The sequence below is a fragment of the Carassius auratus genome, chromosome 36 (assembly GCF_003368295.1).
Source record: "Carassius auratus strain Wakin chromosome 36, ASM336829v1, whole genome shotgun sequence".
In the NCBI taxonomy this organism is placed as follows: domain Eukaryota; kingdom Metazoa; phylum Chordata; class Actinopteri; order Cypriniformes; family Cyprinidae; genus Carassius; species Carassius auratus.
In genome coordinates this window covers 5,973,347-5,996,824 of record NC_039278.1, presented here as the reverse complement: position 1 = coordinate 5,996,824, position 23,478 = coordinate 5,973,347, and the positions used below count along the sequence as shown (strand labels likewise).

The 23,478-nt window shown below is 35.4% G+C and overlaps 1 protein-coding gene across 1 annotated transcript; it reads left to right on the top strand.

Annotated features, from left to right (window-relative positions):
* Window positions 1-5,028: 5,028 nt before the first annotated feature.
* Window positions 5,029-21,423, top strand: LOC113055062 (calcium/calmodulin-dependent protein kinase type IV-like). The gene is made up of 11 exons (XM_026221013.1): window positions 5,029-5,874; window positions 7,392-7,470; window positions 7,556-7,618; window positions 7,740-7,822; window positions 8,672-8,744; window positions 16,724-16,814; window positions 16,905-16,979; window positions 17,178-17,253; window positions 17,486-17,612; window positions 17,837-17,989; window positions 18,798-21,423. The coding sequence occupies exons 1-11, from the start codon at window positions 5,768-5,770 to the stop codon at window positions 19,284-19,286; spliced, it is 1,416 nt and encodes a 471-aa protein (XP_026076798.1). The 5' UTR covers window positions 5,029-5,767; the 3' UTR covers window positions 19,287-21,423.
* The last annotated feature ends 2,055 nt before the right edge of the window (window positions 21,424-23,478 follow it).

Genomic DNA, 23,478 nt, shown 5'->3' with positions numbered 1-23,478 from the left:
AGCCTGATCTGAACTGGTCTCAGTGACATCATTGGCATAATGATGTGTAATGTAAGAAAATAAGTTACGAGAACATTGTTTGAAATGTACATAATTTCTATGGTACTACAAAAGTTTGAGAAGATACAAATAACTAATAGCAATAAAAACAAAGCATTCAAATCGGCATTTGTCGTTTGAGCACACATTTGACATCATTTGAACACAAACATTGTTGTTGTTGTTGTTTTTATATGTCATATTATGATAATATACACTGATCCCAAAAGTATCTAAACACTTCAGGCACACTTGAAGTTTATTTCTGTACTGATCATTATTAATTAATTAATGTAATAGTATTAATATTATTACTACTACTACAAATAATAATAATAATATAGTAAATCTATTTAATATAAATATTAGTAAATATTATATTATGAATTAATATATACATATGAATTAATGTGTGTTTGTTTGTCTGTGTATGGGTATTATTATGTTACTTTATATTTATAAATGTTTTTTTATTTATTTATTTACTCTAACAATATGCATGTGTTGATAATATTATTATTATTATTATTATTATTATTATTATTATTACTCTTAGATTTTGCGATACACAATACAAAAGACTACTATCTATCTAAAAATGTTGTTATATTAATTTGTTATATTAATCAATAAATACAATTATTTACTGTAATAAAAATGTATTTCTGTTAATTACATTTAAATATTTATTGTAGCTGCTAATATTATTCTTACTCTTACTCATGTCAGAAATAGAAAAGTGGTATTTATTTTGTATTATACAATTATAATTTATAGATATATTGCATAGAGAGAATATTAATATTAATAGTCATAATGACAAAAGAAACAATAACAACAATGATAATATATGTTATTATAGTAAGTGAATGAAATATATCAAACAATTATCGATTATGATTCATTATTGAATATAAATATTATATATGTATATTTATGTGTATTTACAATTATAATTAGAGTTTTATTATAGTATAGTATATTTATTAAAGTATTTTTAAGTGTCCAAATGTGACATTGAATTTGAATTATTGCGTATGTTTATCTTGGATCAGCTTCAAATATGTCATTGCGATGTAAATTAAATAAAGCTGTTTACCAGGTTGCTCTGTTTGACATGATTTCTTGCCAATATTTCCAGTTGCCTTTAAACCGTCCTGTGAATCACCTCTAGCAACAAACATTAAAACCCATGTGACTCCCATATAAAGCTGTGATGACTCCTTCCACATGAGTGATCATGTTGCGTTTTTTAGGTATTAAAATAACGTGAAATATTTTGTTTACTTTGATAAAGCCCCTAATTAAAGCAAAATCCTATTGTGCTTTGTGCATTCTGTTTTATCATACTTTATTCTCCCATTCCAGTTCCATCATGGCAAACAGGCCGACATCAAAACAGCCCCATTTTGAAAGCTCAAAAAAGCAGCTTTGGCTCTCCTCAAAGCACACATGAATTGCCTCTAATGGACCTCACACTCATTTGCAAAGCTTGTAAAACCTCTGGAGGGATTTTCTGCGTCAAATTAGCTCGCGCAATTTGAGGCACTTACAGTGGTCTGAAAATGTGGTCATTTACTTCGCCGAATCCCAAACAGATGAATCACCAAGGGTGATAGGCCTTTAGAGCCAGTGAACTTACAGTGGGTAATGTCTTTAATAGCACACTGCAGTCATTTAAAGGTCTTAGTTTTTCCAGTCTGGCTTCAGCAAGCAAAAATCCTGTTACGCAAAGCATATTTGGAAGTACAGGAGGAGCATGTGCCATAATTAAGGCCATATCTCACTCTCTCTCCCACTCTGTGTGCAACAGTCACGCAGTTTACAGCAAAATCCTCAGCAGCTGCCACTTTTATTTTATAGGCTTCTGTCTGTACCAAACATAGTTGTATAAATTTCAGTTTTTAACTGTGAGAGGGTCAGTGGTTTGGTGGGTTCAAAAGATAATGTGGCATTTGTGGCATTTTTGCTTTATGATTTATGGCACCTCGTAAACACATAAAATCCCCTGCATTTGGCTGTTAACTCACATGAGCATTTCACACAGCAATCCAGAAGCTGAACCCGGTTTGGGGAGGTTAAAATCATTCTGCATCTCTTAGTGTTTGCTTCCATCTAGTGGTTGAAGTATACATTGCACATGAGGTTAAAGATACATGGAGGCAATGAACAGTGAAGGTTCAATCCAAAATTAAAACTGTAACTGATCCCAGGTACATTTGAATCATATTTTATGTCTTGAAGATAATTATTTCTTCTGTCAGGTTTCAGCTGAACAAAGGAGTTTGAAGGTACCTGAGTATCCAGATAGACAGTCTGTGAATCCCTGTTCATTTAGTGCACTAAATGAACATTAGAGGGCAACAGTGAGAGCACCACACATCTGCCCCTTTAAACTGCACTATTCAGGTTTTGATTTCACTTCAATTAATGGAGTTTTGAACAAACATCGGTAGAGTAATAGTTATCTTTATATGAAATCCAAAGTTGTACTAATGGTGTGGAATCAGAAGTACTTTGAAATTCTTCTGTCACTTCATGGGGATACAAAGCTCATTTTTTACAGGGATCCATTCTTGGACCCTCTGCTTCTCTATCAGTGGGACCCATCATACAGGCACATGGCTACCATTGCTATGCTAATGTAACACAGCTCTATTTTTCATTAATTCTTTAACTTAGGAAGAGTTCAGAAATCAAAATTTGGTGGAATGACCCAGATTTTCAATCACAGCTTTCACGGATCTTGGCATGCCCTCCACCAGTCTTTCACATCGCTGCTGGGTGACTTTTTGTCACTCCTAATGCAAAAACATTCAAGCAGCTGGGCTTTGTTTGTGACAATCCATCTTCCTCTTGATCACATCACAGAGGTTTTCAGTGGGGTTTGGGTCTAGATATTTGGCTGGCCATGACAGGGTCTTGATCTGGTGGTCCTCCATTCACACCTTGGCTGGCTGTGTGACATGGAGCATTGAGCTACTGGAAAAGAACAGTCCTCAAAGTTGGAGAACATTGTCAGAGCAGAAGGAAGCACATGACATGCATCCTTCACAAAGATCAATGTGCCCAATTCCAGCCTTGCTTTTATTCCTTGGTATGGTCTAAACACAGACAGGGTGGAAAAAGGAGCAAAGTATGGTATGGGCAAGACACAAGAATAATCCAAGGGCAAGCAAGGATCTCCGGTCAGCGAACAATATCCAGAGGGCTAAGCAAGAGGGGTAATCCAGAATCCAGCACAAAGGTCAAAACTCGAGTAACAGGGCAAAGCAAGAAAAAGACTAAACTTTGAAAACTATAAACTGAAACAAGACTATGAAAACTATAAACTGAAACAAGTCTATGAAAACTATATGAACTTAAACAAGACTATGAAAACCAATTAAAACTAGAAACAGAGACAAGACTATGAAAACAAGGGACCTAAACAAGACTAAGAGAACAATCACGGAATGGCTTGGCATCGCAGCTATCGCTAGGGGAGGGATATGTGCAGATGAACAATACATGGCGAGTGTGAAAGGAAGTCCAATGCTTATAAAGCATGTCTGATGATTGTGCTGTGTGTGTGTGTGTAATTGGTGGTAGCTGTGTGTGATTGTTTTCAGGTGAATGTGATTGGTGCAATGCAGCATGGGAAATGTAGTCCAGGGTGTACTGTGTAGTGTGAGAGTCTGTGTTGTGGATGTTGACCTCTGGTGGTGAAATAACGGAAGTTCAGTGACTGGATCATGACGATTTCAATATGTACTTTCCATATCCAGCCATATGCAAAGCATGATGGGAACTAACAGTCAACGCCAAAATAAAACTGTACAACTGAGCTAATTCTATTAAAATAAATAGGTAGCCTTTTTTTTTTTCCTTATTTTATTTTTTTCAATTAAATCAGTTCCTCAATTCAAAAACCTCAAACTTTTCTTACAAATGTTTTTTTAAAAATGTATGTCTTGTTTTGTTAATGAAAAGTTCTCAATATTTTCTATCAAACTGAACAACAATTTATTTAATACAATCTACACTATATTTTTAGTGACCATCTTACATTTTTTAATGAAAAATACAATTAACGTCTTTTCTAAAAAAAAAAAAATTAAAAATGCTTTCAGTATATACAAAAACTTCATAGAAATATGAAAATGATGTATGGTGAATGATATAGGACCTTTATACGGTGCGTGTCATTGTCTATCCCTCCCAGTCCCGTTTTCATCCGCGCCTAAACTTTTGCTAAAACGAAACTGAAATGAACTGAGCTGTCCGAGGTGCTGAAATAACTGGGCACAAGCGACTTTGAGCAAATGCACTTATATTTGATTACATGAAACGATTTTATACGATTTTTCAGATTTTTGTAAGATGATTCAAACGTAATACCTAAGGACAAGATAGTACAGGATTCCTTAACAATTCGGGGTCCTCCTTTTTTTTTCGCTTTTATTATACATTCTCGTAAGAACAACAAATAAATACAATTTAGTCTTACGAACCTTAACAAAGTGAATTTGATTTTATCGAGTTACTAACTCCGAGAAATTCAGTGTTTTCGATTCATTTTAAAGAGTCACCTCATAAGGCACGGGAATTTGACTATATGTCGCATTGTGTATTTGTAGTTACTGAAGAGAATAGTCCCTTGTGAAGCTATTAGTTCGGGAGACTGATTAAACTATTCGAGCTGAGTGTTTTGATTTACCAAAAATAACCGGTTCAAGAGCTGCTCCTACATCTGATTTCTTTAATCACGCTGATTCATTAAAAAGAACCGGTTCATTTTTTCATTCGTTCGTCAGTAGATACCGGTCACACTGTAGATTCAGTAGCGTCGTTGTGGTGTCGCTGATTAGTGCAGGAAACACTGTCAGGTGATAAACTGCACGTTCGTCAACCAGTATTTCTGAATATGAACCGATTCTTGGTTCTCAACCCTAGCGATAAAGCAGAAGCATTTCGTTGCAACTTGCAGTCCGCAGAGAAAGCCAGGGATAGGAGGAGAGGCTGAGAGGGCGTGTGCGGGCGCGCGCGCGCGTGTGCGTGTGTGTGTGTGTGACAGACCCCTCCCATTCTCCGCCTCTTACCAGCACAAATATTTACATTTCAAACGACATTTACTTCATCTTCACCCTGCTAATTCACAATATTCATCTTTTAGAGAAGCATCAGAGAAATGAGACGCTGATCTGATGTTTTTCATTCCGGCGAGGACCAAAGCAAGGAGTCTGGCATCGTCATGTCGCTTGTGACATTGGGAATCGCAGGATTATGATGTTTTCTTGAATGTTGTGTCTCGTGGGAGGTTTCGGGATGGGATATGTGACGCCCTTAGGAAGCTGAAGACCCACTTTGAAAACAGCCTTTGTTTATTGTTTCGATCAAGATCATTTCAACAAACCGAGTAAAAATCATAATATTAAAGACATATCTTCGCGTTAGGGTAGGATATCGATAGATCAATTGAAAATATACTGATTTTGGACATCAACTCAAGCCCGCAGTGATGCTTCAGTGTCTGGACTGACTTTTAATATGCGCACTCAGACGGAAAAGGAAACCTGGGCATTTTAAATCATTGATCACTTGGAACAGATTCATAAACATAGACTAGCAACCATATCACATCTCAAGCTGACACCCAGATGTGAAAGTGATAGCGTTTCCTGGGCTTCCCTGATCTGAGGGATTACTTATTCGTCATAACAACAGAACAGTCTTCGGAGGGTCCATCATGCCCACCTCTCGGTCCGGCGCGTGCTCGGTGGAATACTGGGTCGATGGCTCGCGCCGAGATGCGACAGTGGAGGATTTCTATAACATGGGCCCAGAATTAGGCAGGTAAGTACATTACTTTATCCACTTTGCATTGGTTTTTATGTTATTGTGTAAATGCATGCGTACATGCACTGTAAATGTGATTATTGCAGGCACCCTATATTGTTTGACACGGTTATTCTATACTGATACCTGATATGTACACTAGAACCAATATTTAATTGTCTAATTTAATTGTTTTTGGCACAAATGATCATAAAGATTGCAACAATTAAAACATAATTGTAGCCTATTTTTTTAGAGGTTGACCGATAAAATCGGTTTGACCGATATACCTTTTTTTTTATTTTAACTTTTGTACTTAATCAGTTCTGCGAAAACGTCAGTGAAATATTTGTACACCATAAGTCAAATAAAAATGTCAAATATTCATAATACATATATTACGTTTCTTATGAAATATAAATACAATATAATTGCTTTTCATCCCTGTTGTGGCAGAAATAAACATGCAAGTTATTTTACCTGTGAACAGGTAAGCTGTTTCCTGGTGAACGTGATGCAATGGTGATGCTGAGAGATATACTTTAGAGATCCACCCCATGGCCACAAAAAAATAAAAAATTAATATTGATAAAACATTATCGGTTACATCGATTATTGGTCTGTTTTTATACTTAATTTGTATTTACCTGTATTTACATGTAACATGGATGCTCTAGTGTCAAATACTAACATGTCTGTCTATATGTGAGCAAGTGTTCAGGATTTGTGTGGTAATCAAGTGTTTATTTATGTATTTATTTATTTATTGACTGCTAATTAAGAGTCTTTGTTGCATGTAATTGTCGCAGTTAGGGATAGGTGGCGTCTAAACTAATTGAGCTAAAATGTAATCTCCCTTTAGTAATCTAATTATAATGCACTTAATTGAGCACATTAAGGAAGCACCCAGTCTTTGCAAATGTCAAAGTCTTTGCAAAAGGGCTCTAAAATGTCATCATTACCTCCCAGGATATGGGATGCAAAATGTTGAGCTGTTGATGCTGTTACCTGATTTCAGTCTGGCATCATGGTCATGTGAAATTCAGCAGAGAGAAGGACTTCTATGAGACTTATTTTCACAGAACAGTTTTTTTTATGTATCTAGTTGCATTGTGTGACTGTGAGTACTTTGAAGTCTATCGCTGATTATGTTGAGGACTGCTTGTCAGACACTGATTTGTTGAAGTGTTGGATAACAAGGTAGCACATAGAAAAATGATGGCCTTCTCTTCTATATAGTTTTTTTTTTCAGTATTTTCTGTCATTATTTACACTGTTATTATTATTAGACTCAGTTGCCATGAACATATTAATGGTGATGGAGAGGTAGAATATAGGTAAGAACCTCCATGACTAAATGAGCGGTGGAGGTCACAGTAGTGAAATGCCAAACCTTTTTTTTCTTTGAATGTCTTGGTCTTATTAGCACCTTCCAATCTGTCTCTTTATGCAATGTGTTGTGTATGGTAATTGCTATGATACATGATTATCAAATTGTATTACTATATAAAGATTGCTTTTGTGTTAACCCCCAGGGGTGCCACATCTGTTGTGTTTCGCTGTGAAGAGAAGCAAACTGAGAAACCTTACGCTGTGAAGGTCTTGAAGAAAACCGTGAGTTGAGCTGTGATCATAAAGATGTTTTCATTCTTCTTAAAATCCCAGAATGATTGTTATGTTGGTTGTGTCGTCAATTCAGATTGACAAGAAAATTGTGAGGACAGAGATCGGAGTCTTGCTGCGTCTCTCTCATCCAAATATTGTAAGATATTTATGTTCCTGGCAACATCACGTTGTTATGAAATATTCAATGTTCATTGTGTTCTGTGGGAATATAGATGGGCTTGTTCTGATGTGACTGTTCTCACTATGTTTTCATTCAGATTCGTTTGAAGGAAATTTTTGAAACGGAGACCGAGATCTTTCTTATCCTTGAGTTGGTCACAGGTGGAGAGCTTTTTGACAGGTATGATGAGCTTCATTAATGAGAGGCAAAAAAAAAAAATCTACTTCCACTGTATATACAAAATATCTGAATACCTTATGTTGTGTTCCACAGAAGCAATGTTATTTTGACATTATTTTTATGCAATCACAAAATTTCTTAATATCTCGAATATGATTTCATATTTTGTCTGTTTTCAGATTTATTTTGTATTTCAGTTTTAGTTTTAGTAGTTGTAGTACTCCATCTTAATATATATATATATATATATATATATATATATATATATATATATATATATTAATTAAATTCAGCCTTAACTGTTTTAGTTTTAATTAACAATAACAACACTGCACAGAAGAAAGACAATCCAGATTTGGAACAACACGAAGGTCAGGAAATGATGGCATGGAAAACTCATTAAATAAGATAATATATAATGATCTTGCTACTTAAAGACTATCAAGCGATGATCTTCCACCATGTATTCATACGATGAGAGCCAAATGTTTCTCCTTAGATCCTACAGTGGTCTCCAGCACAGGAATCTCATTTATTCTTTACTGTCAACATCTCCTGGCTCAAGTTCTTACAGCTCAGTAGGCTTTCTATCTGTTCTTCTACCCAGCAGTGAGATGTAATTGAATGAAACAAGTTCCCGATAATTGGTTTAAGTGGGTTTGGTGCAGAGCAGGAGCAGGATGTGTGTGCCTACACACTGTTAAACAGAGCATTAAATGTTGCCAGATCCACACACAGAAGTCTAAACATCAGCTGCTCATGTCTTAAAACATATGATAGTATATATACATGCTGTGGATTGTTTTTTAATGATGATTTTGTCTCTGAAATGATTGTATGTTGTTTCAGGATTGTGGAGAGGGGCTACTACAGTGAGAGAGATGCAGCTCACGTCATCAAACAGATCCTGGAGGCTGTGGCGGTAAGACCAAATAAATCAAGGGATATAAAAATTGTGCTTTTCACCCTCACAGAGATTTTCTGTTCATGTTTGAAAGGCTATAAAGGCAACGTGCATATTTAGCCTTTAAAGAGGAACACAGCTTTTCCTGGCTCTTTTGAAGTAAAAGAGTCTGATGTACTGGGTAGACATACTCTTAAGGCCGCGTGTCCATTAAAGCATTTTTTCTCATGGCTAGTGTATTTTTTCTATTATTTTGCCAGGAGCATGACGAGGTGCGTTTTTTTTATTTTTCTCACTGCCGAGAGCTGAAGAATGTTCAACCTTAGGAAATCTCAGTGCTCATCACTGTCACGTTTAATTCAGCCAGCCAATCACAGTGTAGGAGGGGCGGAACATATACCACTCCGACCAACCGTCCTGCTTGAATGACAATTAATCAACAATGGAGCAGTTAATATTGCTGGACTTTGGTGCTTTGGTGGACACACGGCCCACTATTCAAAATACAAAAGATGCAAAAATGCTGCTTTCAGTAATTGCCATGGTTTTGATGTTATAACTCATTTACATATTACTACCCAAGCTCAAATGCCAATGCCTTGTTAAACAGGGTCATATGATGTTGCTAAAAAGAACATTATTTTGTGTATTTGGTGTAATGAATTGTGTTTATGAGGTTTACGGTTCAAAAAACATTATTTTCCACATACTGTACATTATTGTTTCTGCTCTATGCCCCGCCTTCTGAAACGCGTCGATTTTCACAAAGCTCATCATTCTGAAAACCGAGGTGTTTGCTGATTGGTCAGCTATCCAGTGCATTGTGATTGGCCGAATACCTCAAGCGTGTGACGGAAATGTAACACCCCTCATCATATACTGTCATGCCTTGTCCCAGTCAGAACATAAGACAAAGACAATAAAACCCATTGAAAATGATATTAACCCATTATTTGTTGCATCCAGTGAGGACATAATTGCGGATTATAATTACTTATACGTTTTTTTTTTACATGTTGCGTTGCACTGCACCGCATAATAAATATAAAACCATGTCTGCATTTGTGATCGGAGAAAAAAGACAAACGACAAGCGCTACTCTACACTGCTCAAAACTCAGGTTTGAATCATCAGTGAAAAATCCTTAGTCCACATTAAAGAGTAACAGCATGAATTATACATGTTGAAGTTTGATAATCATAAAAAAGATCATGTTTTCCACGTTCTTTAAAAAAGCATTTATGTTCAGAAAAAGAAAGAAACTCATTCAGGTTTAAAAACACTTTTTAGTTAGTAAATAGTGGTATAAAAATAAAACACTATGACAGAATTGACAGACAGCTGACAGAACTGTTATTTTTGGGTGAACTATTTAACCCTAATAAAACAACAAAACACAAAGAGAAAAATCGCTCACTGCTCTTGACTAAAGAAATTTAATACAGTTGGGTTTGGAATCAGTTCACATAGTATTTTATTTGTATATTTGTTCATTAAATTTCTTGAAAGCACTGTTTGTTTTATTTATATGTTTTTTGTAGCTGTAATGTGTATCTTTGTCTTTTTGTCATTTTTATCTTCGCCCTTTTTGTCTTTTTGTTACCTTGAAAGGCTTTTTCTTTATAATAGGGAAATTAGTTTGGCTATAATGTTCAGACAACATGCGAAATAGTAAAACCAACATGACAAAGAATCATGAAAAAATTGTGAATCGTGATATTCCTAAAAAACAAAATCAAGTCATTTGCACCACATTCTTTTGTCAATTTAACATTTTATTTTGGTGTCAATTTATTCAAATACTTTGAATATATCACTTAAATTCTTTAAAGGGGTCATAACATGAAGTTTTTGGTTTGTTTTATTATGTTCCCATTAGTGCAATTATAATATTACTATAGTTTTGGACGAAAAACGTAAGAATTTTATGTGATTTATTAGCTTTTTCCACCCCGCTTCTCACCCCATCTGACTCAGACAGTCAGTTTTGGGGGTTTTCCCCTTTGAGAGTTCAGTGTATCTGCCCACTGTTATAATTGGCTGATGTCTTTTATCACGGGGCCTGAACATCACAGACTCTGAAAACAATATGCAAATAAACTAAGTAAAAGCACTGTGGTTATTCAATATGAATAAAACTGAAATTAACATTTTAAAAAGTAGTTTTTACATGAAATACACTACATTTTACATGAAATATTACACTTTGCGGTGTCGTTGTGGGGTCAGAGCGTCAATCATGGCAATGGCAAACTGCATGTGCGTTAATTCTGAGAAAGAGGGATCAGGTGGAAAAAAAAAAGCATCTCCAATATTTTGAATTTAGACTGCAAAACCTAGTTCAACCACTCGGTGTCAATCCTACATACGTCACCTTTAAGTATTTTAAGAGCGTAAGGAGACTGACTCGATTCTTCATTCATGGTGCCTCATGTGAGATGGGGGATCATCTCTTTTACATGGTTTGCTTGCTGTGACTCTGATTGGTGGAATTTTCTGTACAGCATCACAGTTAGTGTAGTTTCACACTGCAAATTCCACTTTTAAACATTAATATTTACAAAAACAGTTCAATGAATGCGAGCAGATGTGTTAATAAAAAGCATATACAGTCGATTAAAAGCCTCAGAACTCACAACAGGTCTGTCTTTAAAGGTCTATATTGTTCAAAATCATATGTGCATATGACTTCCTTCTTTCAGACAAATTCAGTTGGAGTTATTTTAAAAATGGCCTTTGATCTTTCAAGCTGTTGGATGCAGCTCAGCGGGTGTTGCACTGCATCGGTTCATGAGAAGTTTAATAAAAAGCTCATCCATTAAAAAAAGAGATCAAAACAAGAGATCAAAACAAAATAACGGTCACTAATAAGAAGTACAAAATGAGGATTTGTAAAGAAAAATGTCATAGGATTTCGATATAAGCAAAGAGGAGACTGGTTTTCCTTTGCTAAAGTAATGAAACTTTGCTTCCTTCGCTCCTGTTAACAAACATTGGTTTTCACGAGACTTCACGAGACTGCTTCTGTTTTACATCAGGGAACACAAGCTATTAAAGTGATTATGACGTTTTGAATATGGATATTTTTCTTCCAAAACCTCATCGATTTGCTACAGGAGGCCTGTGTTTACCCCCTGGAGCCGTGTTTTTATTAAACTTTCTATCAAACTTCTCATGGACCGATGCAGTGCAACACCCGCTGAGTTGCATCCAACAGCTTGAAAGATCAAAGAAAACTTTTTCAATAACTCTGACTGGGTGAGTAATTTACGGACAAATTAAATTTTTTGGGTGAACGAACCCTTTAACTATGCTATAAAAGTCTTAAAGTACAATAGCCAAAAAAAAAAAAAGTTTATTCATGAGGATCAGAGAGAGATTAGAAAATGTAGTGTAAAACAATCGTGAGCAACATTACAAGACCTCAGGGAAAAATTAATGCTACAAATAGTGCATAATACGGAGCCTTTAATCTGTGGTGAATAATATGTAGATAATATGACCAAATAGTATGATATGATGATGTGTGTCATGAGGGACAGCAGTTATTTTAATGCGTTCTCAGCTGAAGGATTATTGTGTGTGTGTTGGCGTGGCTGAACACATGTCCAGCGATGGGCTGAACGTGGAGGGGTTTGGAGATGTGGGTCAGTCTTGTCGTCACTCAAAATCGAACGGTAGAGTAAGCGGATATGTGTGCAGAGCTGCTAGTGAAAAATAATCTTCTCAGAACAAAAAAATAAAAAATATTGCATTTTTTTCCCCTCAGCTTTTAATCTTCCTGAGCAGGAGGAATGTGGGCTGGCGTTACATAACAGCTCAGCAATCTGACAATGAAGCAACAATGTGGAGGCCACATTTATGTGTAGAATGTCGTTTCGATGTGTCCTGATCGGATCTGTTTAATCCTCATTGTCTATGACATAATCTGTAGGAGTTGATTGTGACCATGAGGTTTATGTATGTGCAATTGTGCATATATAACGATTTTGGCAAATCTTCGTATTTGTATCTGACTTGTTTTCATCAGGGCCTCAGTAGCTCAGGGCTGGGTGATATGACCAAAAATATTATCACAGTAATTTATTTTCCATATCGTACAATGTCACTACTGATCACAGTATTTATTTACCAATAATTGGGAATGGAGCGCTTTCCACATGTTTTTTAGACCTTGAAAATTAATGTAAACATAACTTGTTTGTCCACAATTAAACTCCACAGAGTAGCTACCTTTATAATTTAATTTGAAATCTGTTTTTCTCTTTTTTTCTAAATAATGTGTTTTTCATTTTATTTTATTTTCTGGATTCTGTGCTACTCTCAGGGTTACAAACTTTTCTGTTGTGTTCATTTCGGTTCCTGTTCTCCTGCCTTGTTTAGTTCTGATTAGCTCATCATCATTGGTAACCTTTTACTCTCAAGTGTTTCATCATTTATACTCCGTGCTTTATTCAGTTCTTTTGCCGGTTATTTGTAATGCCTACATTTGTGTTTGTGCTACCCCTGCCTTGTTTGCGCTTGGATTTATGATTAAAAGACTTTTCTGGAATCCTTTGTTGTGTGCTCTTTACAGCACCATAACATTACAGCTTTATTATTAAATATTTAATTTTATTTATTAATATTTAACTATTAAATGTATCATAAAAAATGGTGGCTAATGAAATAAATTATTACAATGCTAACAGTTTAGGTAATCTTTTGAAATGTAATCAAATGAAAATATAACAATTAATGTCATTTTTTTTTTTTTTTTTTTTTTTGTCAAATAAGATGGTAATGTTTTCTCTTGGTTCTTGGTTCTAAATAAATGCGACTAATAGTCCAGTGCCGACTTATATGTGTTTTTTTCCTCATCATGACGTATTTTTGGACTGATGCGACTTATACTTAGGTCCGACTTATAGTCCGAAAAATACGGTAAGAAATTATAGTATAAAATAGTAATGTATTTCTGTCATAATTTCTTCAGGGTAAGCCAAACTTATTGTGTTGGTTTGTTGTGAAGCCCTCTGAATGTTTGATGGTAGTTTTCTGATATGTAATGGTGTGAAGCTGATGAAGTGACTCTCGGAGCAGCTTTGGAGATGAATTTAATATCACGTATATTGAGAAAGCAGGTGTTGAAAACAACGTGAGCATCATGTGTTTGAGCTTGTGTAGTAGAAACAACTACACCACTCCTTCACACAGAGACACACAGAACATGCAGACATATAAACCACATGCACTGACTGACCATTCATTTCTGCTGTGTGATCAGCTGTTAGATTAATCCATATCAAGTAAAAATTATAATTTTTCTTGACAATCATTATCATTCTGATTGACATATTGTATCACAATTGCAGCCTGAGATCGTGTATCACCCAGCTCTAGCTCAGCTCAGCTCAGCTAGCTCATAAATCCTATATTGACTTGATAAACCACCTAGCAACCACAGAGTACCCTAACAACTGCATAGCAACCTGCTTAATGTAGTCACATCGCTCTGGCAAACACTTAGTGTGAGCGTGAACTCATATTTTCTTTAGAATTTTCGACTCATATTTTCTTTAGAAAGTGTAAACGTCTGGCTTTGTTTTTAATTTGCTAAATCATTTATGATTGAAACTTAAACATCAAATAAAAATAAACCATCTTAGCCCTGTTCAGACCATTAAACAGAGTATTTAATTAAATGTTTAAAGAACTCCAGAAGCTTATTTCGAACATATGAGTCTGTAGTAGGACTGACTCATCTCCGGTTTTCACACTAGTCATGTGTTAAAACACAGTGACTCCTGCCGCCTTCAATTTACACTTTGTCATCTGCCAAACACTTTCTGTACTTCGTCGAGTTCTGCTGGGCTCACATTTACCAGGAAATCATTGTCTCCTATTTTTGGAATTGTGTTAAAGGAACAACATCTGTCTTGTGCATATGAACACAAAATTAATTAACACGGCCTGACACCGTATGAGTCATCCCCGCTCTAATCAGACTTCAGATCACAGACGCCCATGCCCTGATAATGGAGAACGACCCCATGATCTCAACAGAGTGCTAGAAAAACCACTTCAGGGAAGAAAGGAGGTTTGAAAGGTTCAGGCATCTCTCAACCCAGAGACAGTCTGCAATTCACAGCGCTAATATGTCTGTATGTTCTGCATCACTGTCTGGAGCCCAGAGATGATTTGTTAAAGAAGTAGTTCAGCCAAAAATTTAAATTCTGTCATTATTCTTTCAAGCCTTTCCAAACTCGCATGACTTTCTTTCTTCTGTGGAACACAGGTGGAGAAGTTTTGAAGAATGTACAATTCTGTCTTTTACAAGACGAGAGCTATGATCCATAAATCTTTTGCACTATGTTCCCAAATTTCTCTGAAATATATGAGGAACAGACTGAAAATTTACATTATTATTCCTATAAGGTCAATCTAGATCTATTTAAAGAATCACTTGACCTTGAGTTGAATTGAACCTTAGGTAATGTGTTCAGTTCCCAGGGAATGCATTAACTGATACAAATGCATATTTTGAATCAGGGTTGTTATAATATATATATATATATATATATATATATATATATATATATATATATATATATATATATATATATAATTTATAAAAATTCATAATTGATAAAATTATGATTATTGTAATTTTTGTAAATTGAAATTAAATCACATATAAACAAACTTAAACATTTTAATTGAACTAGTTCACATTGCAAAATAAAACTAAAGCAATATTTAAAACAATAATTAAAAAATACAAAAACACAATACACAATAACTAAAACTTTAAATTAAATAAAAATTTAAATAAAAATTTAAATAGAATCTCATTGATAATAATAACACTGTCGTGAATATAATGTATGTCACTGTCGATAAAAATGTCTTTAAAATATATGCTTTTAGAAATGTGGAAAAAAGTCTAAAAGTTTAGTAAAAACTAATCTATTTGTTGAGTTCAAACTCACTAATTTTCCATTCAAATCTAAATGAAATTTCACCCTGTCTGTTTTCTAAATACATGTTATTGATCTTATTGTGAATGATATATACTTTCATCATGTGTAATAACTCCGTTTTCTGGTGAAACTAGTCCCTTTCTTTCAATCAACTGCAAGCTCACATACAGATCTGCCTCAATCCAATTAACAACCAATGGATAGTAAAAAAAAATTTTTCTTTTTCAAAAATCTTTTTGACTCAGATTTACTTTACAATACGGAAGAAAAGACTGAACCACAGTGCTGTTTCATTCAAAGCTAGACCATTTATTGTAAATGCAAGAAAAGAGCAACCAGGACATTCTTAAAAATGTTTCCTTTTATGTTCCACAGAAGAATGAAATCATGAAGGTTTGGTGAATTGATGAGAACAGAGAACTATCCCTCTTATGTTTGTCTTTGCCTTCATGACAGCTGTGTTAACAGAGAACTGTTCCAGACTGTCTCAGTGAACTCATCTTCCCCACCTACACTCCATCAGGACTTCAGAGAACAGAGGATGTCATCAGCAGTCACACGCAATCAGACACACACACATGCTCTTAGAGCTGCATAATAAGTCTTAATCAATTCATTAAACATAACAAATTACCTATTAGAGCAGCTTTACTAAATGTGGGGTGGTGGGGGCTTTGCAGAAACGCTGATTACTCTCTGAGAAAAAAAAAAAAATTTCAATGGTGCTACAATCGCATTTGGCAGGTTTTTACTTTTGACCCAGTTAATCCATGATGCTCCTTTCATGATTTAGCGAAAACCCGCAGATTCCATTGAAATTCACCAAGGAAACTTTGTCTTAAAGGGATAGTTCACATAAAATTGTGTCCTCATTACCCTTATGTCTTATGTTCAAAACCTGTATGTCATGTGGAATAAAAAAGAAGATCATTTAAGGAATGTTTTGAACGCATTTGTCCATATAATGCAAGTCAGTGAGTCAAATGTTGTTTTGGACCTCCTGGTCGTGATACCTCTGTTTGGTCTCTGTTGCAGTACTTACATGAGAATGGAGTTGTTCACAGAGACCTCAAACCAGAAAATCTCCTTTATGCTGACTTGTCGATAGATGCACCTCTTAAGATAGGTAACAAACTGTATCCTTCACACTTGAACTGTGAACTCTTTCATTGATGAATGGGTTTTATTGATTCAATCTTTTCTGTTATGTCCACAGCTGACTTTGGTCTTTCTAAAATAATCGATGAGCAAGTGACGATGAAGACAGTATGTGGGACCCCCGGCTACTGTGGTGAGTCAAAATTTTATAAAAGACATTATTTGTATTGCGTTTTAAGCACCCTCTTACTGATTTCCTTATTTTTACATGCACTACTAATATAAAAGTCATTTAGATCTCCACAAGCAAGCACAATCCAGTGAATGACTAATAAAGTTTCATCAGCCAATTCATTTGCAATCATTTGGCTCTGTTCTCACATCCACTCAGCTCCTGAGATCCTCAGAGGAAATGCTTATGGTCCTGAGGTTGACATGTGGTCGGTGGGAGTCATCCTTTATATTTTGTGAGTAATACATTAATGTATATTCATTTAGTGGACGGTTTTATCTGACTTGCAAATGCATAATATTCTGGTATTTCTCTGTAATATGCCATATACCATATTACTGTTCTTAAAGTATTTTTGATCTCCTGTATTATTTTCACTCTTGTGTTTCCACTTCACTTCATTTATTCAAATTATAAATTGATTTTTCTATGCCATCTGCTTCTGTTCTTGGTTTCTCCACCCTCAGGCTGTGTGGGTTTGAACCATTTTTCGATCCAAGGGGGGATCAGTACATGTACAGTCGCATTCTGAACTGTGATTACGAGTTTGTCTCCCCCTGGTGGGATGAAGTGTCTCTTAATGCAAAGGATCTGGTGAGTACCACGTGCTCACACACCATTATTGTCCTGTTTGTAATGCTGATGATGTTCATGGACTGATGATTTATTTTAAATGAGATGAGAGAGAACAGTATCTCCATCAAATATCAACAGGAACCAAATCATATGCTGATTTGATTATTCAATCATCTGAGCTTTCTGGCTCTTTGTTTATTCACTGTTAGCTGTTGGTTATGTTTGTTTGATTTCGTCTGTAGGTTAGTAAGCTCATAGTGCTGGACCCTCATAAACGTCTCACAGTCAAACAGGCTCTGGAGCACCCATGGGTGCTTGGAAAAGTAGCACGGTTCTCCCACATGGACACAACACAAAGAAAACTACAGGAATTTAATGCTCGACGCAAATTAAAGGTCAGCAACCAATAGCTCCTTTGGCTATGATGAAAAGAGTGTCCACAATAAAGAAAAATAAAATCTTTTTTTAGAAATGTCCTCTTTGTATTGAAGTTGCTTTTTAATTTTAATTTTAATAAATTCATATTTCAATATTTTATTAACTTTTATACCTTTTCTTAAGAAATGTTTAAATGATTTGTACCTTGCATGCATTTATGTGTATATTTAAGTGTAAATCATTAAATATCTTTTTCAAGGTATATGGTATTTTCATCAGGAATTATTAAATCATTAATAAGTATAATAAGTTACCTTTATTTTTTTTTATTTTATTTTTTGCATTTTGGCAGATAACTTTAGGGAAAAACAATTATGTCATTGACTTTAGTGGGGCATTTCACCCAGAAATGAAAATTCTGTCATCATGTACTCACCCTTGAGTTGTTCCAAAATTGTATTAGTTTATTTTGTGTAACATTAAATAGGATATTTTGAAGAATGTTGGTAACCAAAGAGTTGTTGGTCCCCATTGACTTCCATTGTACGGGAGAAAATACTGTGGAAATCAATGGATCCCAGCAACTGTTTGGTTACCCACATTTCTAAAAATAACTTAATTTTCTGTTCAACATAATTCATACAGATTTGGAACAACTTGATGGTGAGATGACAGGATTTACATTCTTGAGTCCCTTATAATAAAATGTTGTTAAATGTAGGATGCTATGCTGTTCAAGAATATGATTTCTGTGCTTTTTACGAGCAGAATCAGGAGTATTTTACTGAACCAGTGCACATTACTCAGGAGTTTCTCCATCTATAGGCTGCTATGAAAGCTGTGGTCGCCACAAGCCGGATGCACGAGGGCTCACGGCGGCGGACGGACAGCTGCGAAATGCCTAATGCAGACAAGACCTCGCGTCAGAGCAGCATACAGAAGGACAACACAGTGGATTCTCAAAGAGAGCCCATTCCCATTAAAGAGGGACCTGAGCAGGCTGAAGATGGTGCCCTGAGTCCCTCATGTCCCCCCCTCCACCTCACCCATAAATCTAAACCTTCTGTCATATCTGGGCCCATGCCCACTCGCCCACCCCTCATAGCAGAGGGTCACAGACAGACCTCCGTCCTTCCAAAGGCTCCAGTGGTTCGGCCCAGGGTGCCCAAGAAGAGCTGCTCAGTGGATCCGGGAGGCAAACACGAGCCTTCGCCGGTGAGCACCAGCCCACCCAGTCCCAAGAACCTCAGTAATGGTTTCTCCATGAGTGTGGAGGCAGGCGGCAGTACGGCAGAATGTCAGTATCCTGGATGATCTATAGATTAGGATTCTCACGGAAGACAAAGGAGGATAAAGACAATGCTTTAAAATACACTGAGAATTTCTTCTTCTCCTCTTCCACTTTTGCCATGTGATATTTTGATACTGGACTGACTGTTTCTTAAAGCTCTTCGTATAGAGGCATGCGGCTTTAAAGGCAACTGTAGGTTAGTGACACAGCAAACATAGCTGTTTTCTCTTTGCACAAGCAGTGTGGATAAGATTGTCTCTCATCTGAACTGAAATCCATGTTGCTCTTTCTTCATTTGCTATCATATGAAACTGTTCATACAGTCTTATTCTCTCTCTAAAGTTAATGAGGATCATGTATCTTTGATGTTGTGATAATATATATTTGTTTAGGAATGACTGCTAAAAGACCCTTAAATTTGTATTGCATACACTATTCATGAAATTAATATATATAGATAAATATATGTATAAAGTGTATCTTTATGTCTTTCCCCCCCCCCAACTTAATTCAACCTTTTTGTATTAGCACATTTCAAAAAAATGCTTCAATGGTTTCTAAAAGCTCAGACTAATGGAAGGATATGACAGAATGCCGCAGTCAAGGATTATGTTTTTCTCGGCTCATCTTTGGCAGTTTATCGCCCATCAAATCGAATTGATGTCATTCAGGGTTACCACACTGATGTCATATTCAGTCTCTCTTAAAGATCTGGGAATGTTTTATTGAAATCGCACCTAACCTGCCGCTGTACTATGAGAAATCTTCTATATGAGGTGGAATTAAAACAACTTCCGCAGTATGCTTCAGCCACACTGTCTACCTCTTCTACTGTACTGGAAATTCTGCAGAGATCTACTCTTGGGATCGAAGGCATGGAAGAACATTTTTCAATGTTGAAGGGCTGTTTTTGGTGAACTTAATGTAGGCTAAATTGATCTGCCTCTATGTAACTGCATTGCAGAAAGTATATATTATACAGTTGCTTCTCTCATTCTACTTTATTTTGATCTTTGCTAAACAAGAATGCTTTGTGCTGACATTAACAGTAGCCTAATTAGACATCACTGGAACACTACGGTTATGTATGAAATGTGTTGGGGAGTAACTAGTTACATGTAACAGTTACTGAGAAAAAAAAATCCAATTAAAGGTACTTATGAAAATGTTAAAAAATCTGAATAATTTCTGTAAAAAGCTAGGAAATGTCAGTTGAATAACATTAATATATTGCTTTGCCTGTTTTTGATGTGCATTGTGTCTCCAGCCATTTAAAGGCTGTTTAGTAAAGCAATGCTATTCTGCTGCTTTCAACTGGTTCTCTTGTTTGAATTCACAGTGAAACACATCTGCCAATTCCATCGATCCACATTGCAGCTGAAAGCTCCAGGATACAAACTGTCTGAGAGTTGCCACCAGCGCAAGTGATAAAAATGTGTTCCAGTGCTGGAAATGTAAAAGTCAATTCATCCAGAAATTCGAAATGGGCAGAAATATAACAGTTCAATGCAAAATATGTGAGAATGCCTCTTCTATGATGAATTTTAACCTTAATCGCAACCTAGTGGACAAATCTCTCTAGTTTTGACTTGCAAAATAGAGCTATTTAACTAAACAATGATTGGCCATTAAATATAACTATTTAAAAAAAAACAATACAATGGGTGTTATAACAGATTCATTGGTGGAGTCTGTTTCAGTTGCCAGTGAATATGAAACTAGAATTTATTCTTGCTTCTGTTATTGAGAAATGTGAAAATGGTGTCCCTTCACACACACATAGTGGTAAAACGAATAGTATGATGTTTACTATTTTTATATCAATAAGAAGAAAAACATGTTTTTTACTACTGTAAAATTATCTAGAATTGTGTTTTTCGCTTGAATATAACTATATCTGTGGGGTTTTTTTTAGGTTAAATGTTTGAAAAATTATTAAAAGCTGAAAACATAGAAATTTAGAAAAAAGTAATCAAATGTCATCAGTTAAATTACTTTCATAAAGTAGATACTTATGTTCCTTGGGTAACTTGTAATCTATAACCTATTACATTTCCAAAGTAAACTTTCCAACACTGTGTATGAATAGTATTAATATTTTGCACTTGATTCTGTGTTCAACTGCAAGCCGGTGTATATTCTGTTGCAGATTAATAAATCATACTATCAGATGCTTTAATAGGAGTCTAAGAAAGGCTATTTATTGTCCTCAGTGTTTCTAATATTTTGTCCCTAACTGGCAGCACAATATTGTAAGACACTAAATCTGTAGGCCAGTGTAAAAAAAAAAATGGAATGGATTTTTTTTCCTGATAAAAATATATATATGTATATAAATAATAATAATAATAAAAATGCTTCTACTGATGTTAATTTAGATTTTTTTTTTATCATTAAAAGTTAATGATACAAAATATGAACTGAATTTTAAGTCAGAGTGTAATAATCTGAATATGTCAAACTGATTACATAAAATGACAAATTTACATAAAATGTATTACATCATTATCAAAAAAGAATGTATAGAACGATTACAACTCTCCCACCTCACCATGTTATGCATAATATGTGTAATTTATGCATAGGCTTATATGCATACGTTTTAATAATAATACTTTTTTTATAATAACAAATACAGGTGCATCTCAAAACATTAGAAAATCATGGGAATGTTCTCAATTTTTTTGTAATTTAATTAAAAAAAGGAAACTTTTTTAAATTCTAGATTCATTGCACACAAACTAAAATATTTCAAGAGGTTTTTTTAATCCTGATGGTTATGACTTACAGCTTAGGAAAATAAAAAAATTCAGTATCTTAAAAAATGTGAATATTTTCTCAAAGATCAATCAATAATAATAATAAAAAGACTTACAAGACAGAAATGTTCAGGATCTCCAAAGTAGGTTTAATTATGCACTCAATACTTCGTTGGGGCTCCTTTTGTATGAATTACTGCTAGTGTGGCATGGCATGGGAGCGATCTTCCTGTGGCACTGCTGAGGCTTTACTGAAGCCCAGTTGGCTTTGATAGCGGCCTTCAGCTCCTCTGTATTGTTTGTCAGATGTTACTTATCTTCTTCACAATACCCGTAGATTATCTGTGAGGTTCAGGTCAGGAGTTGGCTGGCCAATCAATACAGTAATATCATGGTACGCAAACCACTTGGAAGTGGTTTTGGGACTGTGGGCAGGTGCTAAAGTCCTGCTGCAAAATGAAATCAGCATCTCCATAAAGCTTGTCAGCAGATGGAAGCATAAAGTGCTCCAAAATACTATCTCCAAGTAGAAGGCTGCATTGACTTTGGTCTTTTGACCAGTCTTCCTCCAGACTTCAGACCTTGCTTTCCAAATGAAATCCTAAATTTACTCATCATCTGAAAAGAGGACTGTGGACCACTGAGCAACAGTCAAATTATTTTTCTCCTTACCCAGATGAAATGCTTCTGCCGTTTTTTTCTGGTTCAGGAGTGCCTTGGTTCTAGGAATCTTTATTTATTTTTATATTTAAATGGGGATTCATCTCATTTATCACCATTAAAATATGGAGTGCCACAAGGATGTGTCCTAGGTCCTCTTCTATTTTCAATATACATGTTGCCCCTTGGTAATATTATTAGAAAATACGAGATTAGTTTCCACTCTTATGCTGATGATACTCAACTATAAGTCTCAACGAGACCAGATGAAACTTCTAAATTATCTAAGCTAACAGAGTGTGTTAAAAATGTAAAAGATTGGATGACCAATAATTTTCTCCTATTAAATTCATATAAGCCAGAGATATTACTTATTGGACCAAGAAAAACAGTCCACAGAATCTAGTAGACTACAATTTGCAACTAAACGGATGTACTGTTACTTCCTCTACATGCAGTCAATGCATGGGTGTTATATTAGACACCAATTTGTCTTTTGAAAACTATGTTTCCCATATTGCAAAAACAGCATTCTTCCATCTTAGAAACATCGCCAAGCTACGAAAATTGTTATCTGTTTCTGATGCAGAAAAGCTAGGTCATGCATTTATGACCTCTAGACTGGACTATTGTAATGCACTTCTTTGTGGTTGTCTAGCATCTTCAATAAACAAGCCACAGGTAGTCCAATATGCAGCGGCTAGAGTCCTTGCCAGGTCAAGAAAGTATGATCATATTACACCAATCCTACAGTCTCTGCACTGGCTACCTATTAGGTTCCATCAGTTACAAATTA

Bases quoted from the DNA above. Each gene is read 5' to 3' on its own strand.
- LOC113055062 (XM_026221013.1), top strand. From the start codon at position 5,768: ATGCCCACCTCTCGGTCCGGCGCGTGCTCGGTGGAATACTGGGTCGAT. The intron at 5,875-7,391 runs GTAAGTACATTA...GTTAACCCCCAG, and splicing joins ATGGGCCCAGAATTAGGCAG to GGGTGCCACATCTGTTGTGT. The intron at 17,613-17,836 runs GTGAGTACCACG...TTTCGTCTGTAG, and splicing joins CTCTTAATGCAAAGGATCTG to GTTAGTAAGCTCATAGTGCT.